Raw genomic sequence first — 13,671 nt, forward strand, 5'->3', positions numbered from 1 at the left:
ATAAGTTTTGTGTCATCAAAATCCAATACATTATTTATAGGTTTTGTTGCCGTGTATTGTAGACTTTACCTTTGTACAGCAGTTGTCAAATATCGACTTTCCATCTGGTAGAAGGGTCATTAAGCGAGATGTGTTCATTCCATTAATTGCTTTTTCAAGACTTTCATAGGCAAGCTGTAATTGTTCTGTAGGACTTTTCTGAAATGGAAACACATAGAAACACATTTTATTAGATAACATCATTAAAAGCTATAATATGGACTATCGAAATAAAGTGCTATTATTTTCAGCTGTTGCAGTTTAAACTCTGTCAAATAATCTTTACACAGGCACCGTTCCCCATGCTTTCACATACTAACACCAATGTTTTAAATTTCAAATAATTTTAATTAATTTAGCACTGATTTTCCTCCAGCTCTCAAAAAACAATTTACTAACTCAAAGAGTTTGCTCTTTGAAACTGAACTTAGAGAATTAAGAAGACAAACAGTGTTTTTCACAAGCAGTTTTTCAATGTTGCATTAAATACTGTTAAGAAAACACTGTTTTTTCAGAAACCAACACTTTTAAGTAGACTGTCACTGAATTAAAGCTTCTCCATGTGTGTAAGCATTAAGACGTATCATTGACAAAATTGCTGAATCCTCAGGCTAATGTATGTCTTTTCTTCCTAACGTGTTTTAGTAAGTAATTTTGAACTATTTGATTGGGCACTTTTGCAAAGTGCTGAGCATTGAACACACTGAATAAAGCAAGGACACTCAGGATGTTCCATCTATTCCGTATCTCCATTACAAAAACAAACAAAAGCACAACCCAAGACATTTCCCTAAATGAAGCAAGGACTAAAGTTTGTATCTTTATATCTTTAAAAAGTGCACTATTAAACCATTTAAAGCTGGTACTATACATTGGCATAAAAAAAGAGTGTACCCTGGAAATAAGTATGATCATGCTGTAAAAAAAACTTCTACTAAAACTTCTTCCATATCACAGATTACTATAAAAGACTACAGGAAAAATTTCAGATTTTACTTCATTTGAAAAAATATCTTTGCTTTTTAACTCTGCACTAGCATGATTGTGTGAAACATTTCAACTTCTTAAAACTAAATCCAAAAGGGTAATAAAAGTTTCAAGCAGAAATAAGTGTTCTTATGCTATTCAAAAACACTGTATTAATGAAAATTAATTAGACATTACCATCAGTATTTCAGGAAGATCATAGGTATCATCTTGCAAGAGAGACGCACTTCTTGTTCCTTTTTTATAGGAAGAAAATCAGAAAGTGAAAATGAAATATACTCGGAAAATTTTAGTACCATTTGATTTGTTCTACTACTAAAGAATCTGGCAATAATTCAGTTCTTCAGTACTTGACTATGAAAGGTAATGATATTGTTTCTTGAAAAGCTTTTCAGGGTTTAAACACAATAGCTAAATATGTACACTTTTACTAATTCAGTCTATGATTATCCAATAATGTAGCATTTTTAAATGTACACTATATTTCATAGCAACATTATATCCAAGCCAATGAAACTTGGACTCAATTTGTATTTTCTCACATTGTTGTAGCATTCATACCAATTTTCCATTTTTAAGTCAATTCAAAACTAATGCTAATTTAACTTCTAGGAGGATTTATAAGTACGTGAGGTCATATTTTTATGATATATGCTATTTCAATTTAATATTCCTTGAAGGGGTATTATCACCCTTAGAATGTTCATTTGGATGGTTTAAATTATTTTCATTAATAAAGAATGCACCCAGAATTTTTTTTCCTTTCCAAAACAAGAGGAAGCAGTTTCTTTGTTCTTGTTTACAGCCCTCTAGCCTGTCAAAAGTTTATTTCTTCACTGAAATAAATTCATTTTTTGCCCTTTCAGAGGGACAACCTTCTAGTCACTCCTGTACTTCTTGTGCCACTTTTCCATATTTATTTCTGCTTGTTCACTGTCTCTTTCTCATGAAGAAGAAAATCTATATTCACTCATCATTCATTCAGTAAAAAGACTCAGCATAAATATGTGCTTGACTGGCTATTTATCAGCTTGTTTTGAGCAATGGCTTCTATTTATTTAGGTTTTTTCCCCACCAAACAGACATATTAAAAGGGAATAAAAAGGAACAGCAGTGATGCTACAATGAGGATTCATCCAATCTCCATCAGAATGGTCTGATTTTCCTAACATTTATAGAAAACAATACCTACTCTACTTTATAATGGAATAGTATTGTTCCAAGCTTCTCTTACTTTCAAAAAAAGCAAAAGGTATTGTCATTCTCTTCTTTTCCTAGATATGTTCTAAAAGAGTCCTTAAAATCTACTCTGTAGTTACTGCAAAACAATTATGAGAAATATGATTCATATTCCAAGATCCTACATCCACAACAACAGAGAACTTTTAAATGTCTAAATATTCATATTTTACAGCATTAGTCATGTTTTGTAAGGAGATTTGTTCAATGTGATTGGATTATATCCCAATAATGTCAGCCAAGTTAAGTTCAATTTAAAAAACAATTTAATTCCTATACAAAAATCAAGACTTGTGTAGACAAGAGATTGAAATTAATGGCCCAATAAAAGAAAAAGCTTCAGTATGACCTCAATGTTTTCCTCTTCTGTTTGGCCTGCCACTAGTCAACCAGCACTTGAATGCTCCAAATGAGCTGCAGCACACACTGCCTTTTGCCTAGCCAATATTCAGAGAATGTATGAGTGATCTGAGGCTACTCTGAAGGGGCTAAGAGACATGTAGAAGACCTCTGGGAAGGGCAAGTCATAAGACATGTGATTCAAAATGTGTATTTCAGCAGAACTGGACACGCAAGGAAATAAGGCATAAATCCTTTGAAACCCAGGTTTCATTAGCTCTGATTATGGATGAAATTCTCTAAAACAATTTTTGAATATGTATATTTGCAAAAGTTTTCAACTCAGAAAAGTTCCAATCTTTAAAGCCATTCTTGAAAGAAAACTACATTTTTGCTTAAAGCTTTACCTGCTTTTTCCTTAGATTTACTTGTAGAATCAGCCGCATTTTCCAATACTGCAGTTAGACATAAGGTTATCTCTGCAAGCATTACAACATTAGTCTCTGCTATGCTGCTCTTCTGAATTACTTCATTTATTATCCAGAGTAGATGAACCCACTAAAAATGGGGGAAGGGGTGAAAAAAGAATCAGGACAGAGTTAAAACAAATTTTAGGAAGCTATTTATGTATTTCAGAGGCACATAGAGGTTTGTACTCAAAATCGTTTAAAAAGGTTTATGATTCATAAACCTGGACACAACTTCTTTCTCGGAGTTGACTTCTTTTTTTTGTATGCCACCAGACTAAGATGCTGAATTTGTGCTGCTCTGAAGCCCCTACTTCTTCAGACAGCAGATTTTTTAATTTTAGTATTATTTTTTATAATTTTAGAAAGGTTTATGAATGTTCTATGGGCACAACTTTTATACCTTGTCATAATGTGGTAAGTCTCACAGCAGATTTGATCATTTGTCTCTCATTTATCCCCATATCGACCCATTTAAACAGTATAAAAAAGACCTGAATGCACCTGTTGTACACACAGAGGAAAGTAACTGTACATTACCTTCTGGTGAATCTCTCAACAGTTTTATTATAGGGATCAGGTCCACAAAATTAACTCTTCCAGAAACTGTTTGGTCAGCATCAGTTGGCAGCCCAGTGAAACTAGTGTAAATTATCCTTCACAAGCATTTCACCAACAGCCTCTCAGTCTCAGGAAAAGTTCAAGGTAAGGCTGTGACTCTACCCAGTGGGCCAAATCCTGTCAACCCTTATGCCCCTTCTCTTAAACTGTAAGGGTTTTCCCTCTTTTTTCAATCGATCTAGGGAACTTTCTTGATCTATATTGATATTTTCCACAAACGCTTCTTCTTACATCATACCCAACTGCTTGCACTATTTTAGCTTCTACCATAGCTCACTTGCAGAAAATGGATTACTTTACTGGGAAAAGGCTAAGAGGTATTTTGATACTGGCATATGGCAGCACAGTCTGCTCAAAGCGTATATACAATTTACATTTTCAGTGAAGATTTATCTGCATTTTACTATAAGAAAATGTACTTAGACTGGAGATCAGTATTTTATCTTGGCTTTACTGTAACAGACTGCACCCCTATTAAGAGAAATACATCATAATAAGGAGTACCTGGTAAGCTTTGTATTTGTGGATGTATTTTAAGTAGTCGCTTCCACTCATTTGGATTCGCTGAAGTCCTGTTTTACACTTCTGCCACAGAAACATTATTACATCAACAAGTATTTCTTTGTCAGGATGGATATTCTGGAAAGAAAAAACCAACATAGCTGTAGAAACAGGTATGTATATACAGTATACAAATGCTTTCAAAAATTTTCAAAGTAAATCATCATATTAAATTTCTTATAAGGGATGATAACATTTTTAAAGTATAAGAACTATTTTTTAAAAATTAATTTCTGGTAGACCATCCCAGCTTTTCTTCTCCCAACAATACATGTGATTTTAGAGTTTGGGGTTTTTGTATCTCCTTTTTTATTGTCAAGTTCTTAAAAGTCACGCTGACAAGGAAAGGAGTTAGATGAAAATTACATGGGAGAGACAAGCAAATTGTCTGTGAAATGTTATAATAGTCAATACATTCTGGGGAAACTAAGTAATGTAATTTAACAGTTATATTAACTTTGGGATTTTTTTTGTTACAGTATTTAAATATTTGCAGAAGATCTAAATTAGTAGGTTTCATTTTGTATTGACAGTACTTCCACCAGTTGCTGGTGTATCTCAGATGAAGGAGCAGTGAAGAACAACTTAAACAACTAGAAGAAAGATGGGAGTGGAATATCTAACAACTGAAAGAAATGTTAAAACACATCTGCATCTTATGAAGAGAATAATTAACAAACTCAAAACTGTATTCAGTTAACCTCCTAATTAACCCGCTTTAGAAGGCAATAGAGTCCATCTACAATGTGTTAAACACATTCTTAGCAGTGATTAAGGATCCGCACACATCTTTATAGCCATTTATACCAGAGCTGGACTAGTATCTCAGGTGCAACGAAACTCAAACCTGTTATATCCACACTACCTGTATGCTCGTATATGTACAAGCATAAGATTTCAGGGATATAGATATTGAGAAGTGAGGGGAGAAAAAGACTGAAAAGGAAGTAAATCAAGATGACTTTTGCTACTCATTTGGTGGCAACAAGCTGTTAGATTGGCTCAGCTACATCATGTAACTTCACCATCAGTGAATTCACTGTTAATCAGGGGAGAATTTGTCTTTCTTCCCTGGATGGATTAGATAATGAGGAGATTTGTGGGAAACTGTGTAAGAACCAGAAGAGTTTAAATCCAGGTAACCTGCCTCCATAATACAGTGGTCATGTAAAAAGATGACAAATCATGCTATCTAAAGGTATAACTACCTCACAGCCAGAATATTTTCCTGAAAATATTACAGTAAAGCTAAAAAATGTGTGTGCCTCAGTTATATTCAAACTGGGGCAATATTCAAATTATATCTAAAATTAACTCTGCAGTTAAGACGTACACCATGTTAGCAGAACACATTTTTTCTAAGGAAAATTTTTCATTAGTCTTTTGGATAACAAACTATTTTAGTGTAAATGCTAGTGGAAACATTGCACTGTAATTTTTTTCTCCATCACAATAGAACATTAAAGGAAATCTCAGTTTGAGTAAGTAAGATAAAAGTGGATACTCTGGGAATAAACCATCAGATATATCATGGGATTATTCTGTAGTACAGACTTCAATACAAAATGTCCCACACTCTTTGGTTTTATTGTTGCTGCAGCTTGCTCATTTGCAGTGAGAATTTACCTTAAATTGTAGGCATACCACTGCTATAAAGGCATTATCATTCCTTAGGGTCTCTGCTCCCATTTCTATAAATATTGCAGAAATGTTTTCTACAGCTGAGCATATTTGCCCACCTAAATCTAATACCATAAATTTGATCTCTGGTTGATTACCTGAAACACGTAATTAGCTCTATGATATTCCAAATTGATTTAATATCTATAAAACATTTTTATAGTAGCCTGAGTACATAGCACCAATAAAACAAAATTTAAAAATTGAAACAAATATTGTTTTTAAATCACAAATTGATCACATCTTATGGGTATATATTTTCATTTTCGCTATTTCATTTTTGTAGTTTGTTAATCATCCAACTGATTCCTTTGGTCTTAAATTATATGCATTTATTACAGATTATGTGATTCATTCAGAAGAAATGTCTCTGATTTTATTATACCTGCTTAGACGTGGAGACACAGGAAAACACTGTTGTTGCCAAAATCATAAGATCATGAGAAGGCTCTCCATGCTTTAAGGAATCCTCTACATTCAGTGTTATAAAAAAAGGAAGAAAAGGAAAGGCAAGATGTTATTTCTAGTTACAAACCTATGTTTGAAAACTGAGTGAATTGACTTCCCCATTTAAGCCAGCAGATAATACACTCTAAGAAATAGTAAATACAAAGGGGACAGATGTTCCCAAGTTTCTTCACTTTCTTTGTTGCTTTAACAAGTTTTTCTTGCTTCAATGCCAAGAAATTTTACGTAAATAGAGTATAAGAACAAAAGAAATTCAAACGTGTCTGTTGCACTTTTTTCCTGAAAACCTGTCTGAAAACATCCATTCATTTCACATCTTTGCATATAATATGATGTATGTTAAACGTACATGCTATTTCATACTCAAGGGAAATGGTATAAAGTCATGTTTTGGCAAATTAAAACTGGACAAAATTCAGTAGGTTGCAATTTCTCTATTGCTAGTTTTGCAAAAATATTTGAAATGCAAACACAGCTATAACTGAACAACACTCACTTCTGAATGTTTGCTTCTTTTCAGAACCATGAGCTTCTTTGGTATTATTTTCATTACTAGAAAAACCATGTTTAAATTTTCTTGGAAATAGTAAAGGTTGCATCAGTGTCAGAAGTTTGAGTTCCATTTCAGCTTTCTTGCTTGTTGGGTCACCTTGAGCCTAATTGACAGAAACAACCAATAGAAATTTGTCTTTAAAATATGTACTTTGAATACTCATCCCTACCCTCACAGGAAAAGAATACATAAAGAATGTCTAAATAACATCTGGATTACCTGAAGAAAATGAACAACAAATTCAATAGCAGAATCAAACACGTCCCACTCTTCATAGCTGAAAGCTAATTTTATAAATTTCACAGCAGCATCTCCAGACACTCCCTTTTCTCCTGAAGTGATGACAAAAACATTTTATCTGTTTTTATATATATATATTCAGAAATATAATTTAAGCAATAATTTGGGTATTGATAAGTACAAAGATAAAACTCTACGTGTTTTTGAATAGTCAGCATAATCTTAAAGGATTTTAATAGCTGTACAAGATACAATAGCTTCATTATTTTGCTGATATCTATGCTTATATATTACTTTAATGATGTATCTGGAGTGTCCTGTTATATTCTAGAGAGACTGTACTATTATTCATATTAACGACCTGTGAGGAGGATATCAAGGACCTAGTCCTTTCTGTTGCAGAAAGAACTTAAATCTGGCTACCACCCCATAACAACCCTTCTTCCCAGCAATTTAGGAAAAAAAAAATGCTTAGAAACATGAACAATTTCTTGTAAGATAGGTGAGCATTTCTCATTACTGTATCAGAAAATGTGCATGTACAGATAGGGAGTTTATTTTCTCACTCTTCAAGTTTATCCAAACCACAGTAAGGCAGAAAGGGGATTTCCTGATCCTTGGAACGCTAAGCAAATGTCTTAGCTAATATATTCAACAGTGTTCTGCAGTCCTAAAACTATGCCACAGTCACTGTCATATCACTTGGGCACATGGTCACTTGGCTAAGAGATGTTACCAATATTAACTTAGTAACAGCCAGCTGTTATTTTCCAAAGCAGCACAAAGATTGGTCCAAGGATCTCAACAAGCTTGTGACAATCCTCCTGTTACTGCATCCCACTTCTATTCCATAACAATGTACCAGGGCATCGTTGCAGAATTTGGCCTTTGAATGATTGTTTAGGGGCATTAACATATCTAGATGAAATGCTATGCTGAACAGTATGCGATTACAATATCCATATATTACTATATGCTATTTAAATAATACTTGTGTTAAGAAAACCATAATGATGTCTGTACATAATACGTTTTGAATGCCTCAATAGTATAGGTACATATAAGCATATCTCACACAAAGAGGACAGCATTTTGCCACCCTTTTATGCATAGAACTTCTACTAACATGAAAATGAACTCTGTTCAGCAAGCATTGCATCACTGGGTACAGAATCCTTTGAAAATTCAAAGTTAGTTTACCTGTTAGTATCAACTGCAGAAGGGTTGATGATGCATTAATTATACCAAAGTGATCAATGCAATGACTTCCTTGAATACCAGTACTGCTCATTCCACCTTTAATATAGACAATTCATTAAATCAGTTTATATTGTATTGGACTTGTTAGATTCCAATTAGCCAGTAATCATATCAAGAAAATATGACACTGAAGTGTATTTAGTCTCTATGGTTTCTTTCATTAACAAAATATCTCTAACTATGGCTATATTCAGTCCAGAGCCCAGCAAAAAAGGTTTGGAAGGAACCATCAAGTCCAGTGTTTTTCTCAAGTTTTTAAATCTAACTTTGAGTGATTACTTTGAAAAAAATACATGAAACACCATGGTATGTTGACCTTGCCTGGCTTCCAGACCCCAGACAAACACCATAATCACTAACGTGCTCCCATCCTCTCCCTTAGCCTCAGGTTTTACTGCTGAGCATGACATCATATGGTATGGAATAGTCATTTGGTGAGTTCAGGTCAGCTGGCCCAGCTATGTCCTCTCCCAACTTCTTGCTGACCCCCAGCCTACTGGCCTTTGTGGGGAGAAGGGTTGGAGAGACAGCCTTGATGCTGTGCAACCACTGCTCAGCAATAGCCAAAACACTGACATGTCATCAACAAACACTGTTTCAGCCACAAATGCAAGGCACAGCACCATAGGGGCTGCTATGAAGAAAGTGAACTCCATCCCACTGAGAAAAGATATGCATAAACTACTGTAGATTTTTACTGATAAAACAGACAACAGAGTTTGGCCCAGATTTTTATGAATTAATTTAAATTTCATGAAGATAAGAAGACTGCCTGCTTTTACAGGTGCTGTTGTTATAAATGAAATAGCAAAGAAAAAACTAATAAAAAGGAGGTCTGGCCTCCTCACTAACACTCTTTTTGCTTCCTTCTGCTGTTACCTGAGAGGATTTCTAGGCCTGCAAAAAAAAGCTCTGAAATGACATCACGAATTTCAATTTCATCAGGAACAGGTGGAGCAGGGCGTAACACATGCCTGCTACTATCAGACAGAGCTTCCAGGATGGCAAGGAATTGAGCTGCAGCACCATCAAACATTTCTGTCAGCAGCCGTTCAGTAGTAGTGCGAGGCCATGGCAACTAAGTAAGAAAAGGTAGTGTAAGCCTTGTAATATCTACACCAAGTTACAATAAAGCAAGATTTCTTTCAAAACAGTTCTCCATGAGAAAGTAAGTACACATTTAAAACAGAGAATAATGTACTGTAAAATATATTGTTGTTATGAATTTCACGTTTCAAAGGCATACCAAAGCTTCATGCTAAGTGGGTACAGTACTTAAGAAGTGCCATAATTTCATAGCAAACACATGCACGGTATTCTACTTAGAAAACAATACAATAGAAATTATGAGTGAAAGTATTCAGGTCCTGTAGTTTAAAGCCACCCAGATCTCTCCTTATAATGAAACAGACTGGACCATAAGATTAGGATGCTCAGCACTGCAGTGAAAGCAAAACACTATTATATTCTCTCACCTGCACATTTCAAACAGCATAACAGAAAAAATAGAAGGCAGTACACACAAAAATATATTTGCACTATTGACAGCTAAGAAATCAGAGATCTATATAAGAAAATATTTAAAAATTTTATTTTAGTGTTGTGTTTACATGGTTAACAAACCACTACCAGACATAAAGTAAATCATAGATACAGTACTTTAAAATGTTGCTCATAATCCATTAACATTTCGGTTCTATTTATTTGGCACTTCCCCAAATAAAAGCACTTTAGATCGGTTTCTAGGCACATTTAACTAGACAAAGATTTGGGAATTTTCTTCTTGTCTTGATGGATCCACATCCTTTATTTTAGCTTCCAAATTAATACTTAGAGACAAGATCAGATGTGTACCTGATAAAAAAAACCCTGATCTGTTCAATATCTGACAGCATTATAAAGCATCAAAGCTAATGGGTTATTTTTGTTTTCAAACAATTTATAGAAGGTGAGCCTCATCAATATTATAACTATCTACCTTTTCCAAAGAAAAAGGAACTATTTCTGCTGGGAGTATAGTAAAAGTAAAACCATCTACTGGTGAGGCCACACCTGGAGTACTGTGTCCAGTTCTGGGCTCCCCAGTGAGAGACATGGATATACTGGAGAGTGTCCAATGAAGGGCCTCAAAGATGTTTAAGGAACTGGAGCATCTCCCCTGTGAGGAAAGGCTGAGAGTGCTGGGACTGCTAAGAAGGCTTAGCAGGGATCTCATCAATGTATATACATACCTGAAGGGAGGGTGCAAAGAAGACAGAGCCAGGCTTTTTTCAATGGTGCCCAGTGACAGGACCACAGGCAATGGGCACAAACTGAAAAACTGGAGGTTCCCTCTGAATACCAGGAAACACTTTTTCACTGTGAGGGTGACAGAGCACTGGCACAAGTGAGAGGTCGAGGAGTCTCCATCCCTGGAGATATTCAAAAGCCAACTGGACGTGGACAGGGCAACCAGCTCCGTGTGGCCCTGCTTGAGCAGGGGAATTGGACCAGATGATCTCCAGAGGTCCCTTCCAACCTCAGCCATTTTCACAGAATCACAGAATCACAGGTTGGAAGGGACCTCACGGATCATCTAGTCCAACCTTTCTAGGAAGAGCACAGTCTAGGCAAGATGGCCCATCACCCTGTCCAGACGACTCTTGAAAGTATCCAATGTGGCCGAGTCAACCACTTCCCTGGGGAGATTATTCCAATGGTTGACTGTTCTCACTGTGAAAAATTTCCCTCTGGTGTCCAATCGGAATCTCCCCAAGAGCAACTTGTGTCCATTCCCCCTTGCACTCTCCATGGGACTCCTTATAAAAAGGGAGTCTCCATCTTCTTTGTAGCTACCCCTTAAGTACGTGGTGATGAGATCCCCTCTAAGCCTCCTTTTCTCAAGGCTGAACAAACCCAGTTCTCTCAGCCTATCCCTGTATGGCAGGTTTCCCAGCCCTTTGATCATCTTGGTGGCCCTTCTCTGCACCCCTTCCAGCCTGTCCACATCCTTTTTGTATAGCAGGGACCAGAACTGTACACAGTACTCCAGGTGTGGCCTGACAAGCACTGAGTAGAGCGGGATAATGACTTCTTTATCTCTGCTGGTGATGCCCTTTTTGATGCAACCCAGCATCCTGTTGGCCTTCTTGGCCCCAGCAGCACACTGTTTGCTCATGTTGAGCTTCCTGTCCACCAGGAACCCCAGGTCCCTTTCCACAGAGATACTCTCCAGCCAGGTGGATCCCAGTCTATACTGCATTCCTGGATTATTTTGTGATTCTATAATGCACATTCTCCTAGCAAAATATATTTTCAACACTTTTTAAAAATAAATCCTCATAATTATATTTGCAGACTAAAACTATTTCAAAACAAACCGTACATTTTTTGTAATATTCTGTCATTATAGTCAGTATATCGTTTTCCCCACACTGCAGATTTGATATTATTACCTCAGTCTAGGAATGAGATCTACACAAGCAGAAAGCAATATACATCACATATATTCCAGGACAGGCTAAGCACAAATTGCAGGTTTTGCTTAAACACCTTCGTTAAAATGTAGAGCAGAATAGGCATGTAATTTACTGCTACTAATATTTTTGCATAAGCATTGCCTCTTCATGTCTAGAAAACAAATATTGCCCTGGTGCAGAAGAACCTCAAAGTGAAAGCTAACTTAAACTAAATAGATTAGACTAGCTTGGTTCCATTTTTCAAGGTGATTTAAGTACAAAACCAAATTCCACTGCATACATACTAGAAGAGAAGGAAGAGCGGAAGAGCTTTAACTCTTCAGTAGTCCAAGCATAATGTGCTCTGTAACATGCTGAACTGAGCAATAACTATAACGTTCTACCCATTATACTACATTGTACGTTTTATAATTAAAAGGGGGAATTGTTTTGAAAGTCAAAACATTAGACAAAAATTAATGTCCCATATTTTCATATTTACTTGAGACTTAATAAACCTACAAAATATTCCAAAATCATTATTAAAACAGTGCTTTCAGATTTTACATCATCATTCAACAAATCTTGTAAAACTACAAAAGGCATGCAGAAAGAAATATGAAAATTCAATTCTCGTCCTTCTTAAATAAGGTAATGAAAACTGTTGTACCACGTTTTAGAAGTGAAAGACTTTTGGTGGGGGAGTTATGAACAGTGTAATTTCTAACAGTTTGTTGTTAACTTCAAGCATTCAGTTTTGTCAGAAAGTCAACAGGCATTGCAGAACAGAATAATTTACAGAATATCTTTCAAGCTTCTGGAGATCAGATATATGAGATTCCTGTTGTGTGACAGACATAGGTTTCTAGTAACATGACGGGTACCTGATGAGCAAGCACCCTCTTTGGAAGCATGCTGAGTTCCTAATATCCTAATTGTTCAGCAAGACTTATAGATGATCATCGTTCAGAAGTACTTAAGTCTTCCAGAAGCAGCTGACCTTGAGGAACTTGACCGGTACCTTTATATGTGCAAACCACACACACTTGAACATGTTGAGGTTTGGAACAGATTGATTTTGCTGTCCATGCAGCTGTTTAATATTAATTATAATTCAAGTCAATGATTTGAAACTAAAGTATCAGATAATCTTTTAAACAGCTTTGATTAATAAGTTATGTAACAGAAGCATTCAAAACAGATCACATCTGTAACATATTGGTATAACTTCTTTATAATTTTACTATTAATCAACAAGCAGTATAAAATGAGCAATCTCAGTTGCTTCTGGTAAGTCTTTCTAGTTTAGCCAATTTTCTTTAAAAAAAATCCTACATAATATAGACTAATGGCAAAGAAATAACTAAATAAAAAAATATATAATTATTAAACAATTATTTAAGACAGAAAATACATCATTCTTATTTTGAATTATTTGGCTTTTACTGTACATAGTGCAGTACATGTTTTTACTTGTAGCTTATCCCAAAGTATTTTATGAGTAAATTAGATAACTATGAAAAAAGAAATCCAGATTTAATCTATTCATTCAGCTCAGAATGTCTGAATCTGTTCTAACATGAGATAAGCTGTGGCGAAGATGATGTCACTTTGTAGTATCTCTTTCCTTTTGTCTTTCAAAAAAATGCAGATTCCTCAGTTTTGCCATTATATATATTATGAGGTACATATGTAATGGATCTATAGCTACATAATGAGAATTAAAGGATGATGGAATTTCAGTCCAAGGAGACCTTGAGAAACTTGAGGAAGTAGTTCT

The 13,671-nt window shown here is 35.3% G+C and overlaps 1 protein-coding gene across 1 annotated transcript in view; it reads right to left on the reverse strand.

Annotated features, from left to right (window-relative positions):
- The window catches only part of CFAP54 (cilia and flagella associated protein 54), a 118,953-nt gene that overhangs the window by 85,852 nt on the left and 19,430 nt on the right, over positions 1-13,671 (reverse strand). Inside the window, 9 exon segments of the mRNA XM_075090088.1 lie at positions 70-198; positions 1,204-1,262; positions 3,012-3,162; positions 4,197-4,331; positions 6,319-6,404; positions 6,892-7,057; positions 7,174-7,286; positions 8,395-8,490; positions 9,334-9,532. Coding sequence (XP_074946189.1) covers positions 70-198; positions 1,204-1,262; positions 3,012-3,162; positions 4,197-4,331; positions 6,319-6,404; positions 6,892-7,057; positions 7,174-7,286; positions 8,395-8,490; positions 9,334-9,532 — 1,134 coding nt within the window.

Source organism: Phalacrocorax aristotelis, chromosome 1, assembly GCF_949628215.1.
Source record: "Phalacrocorax aristotelis chromosome 1, bGulAri2.1, whole genome shotgun sequence".
NCBI lineage: Eukaryota > Metazoa > Chordata > Aves > Suliformes > Phalacrocoracidae > Phalacrocorax > Phalacrocorax aristotelis.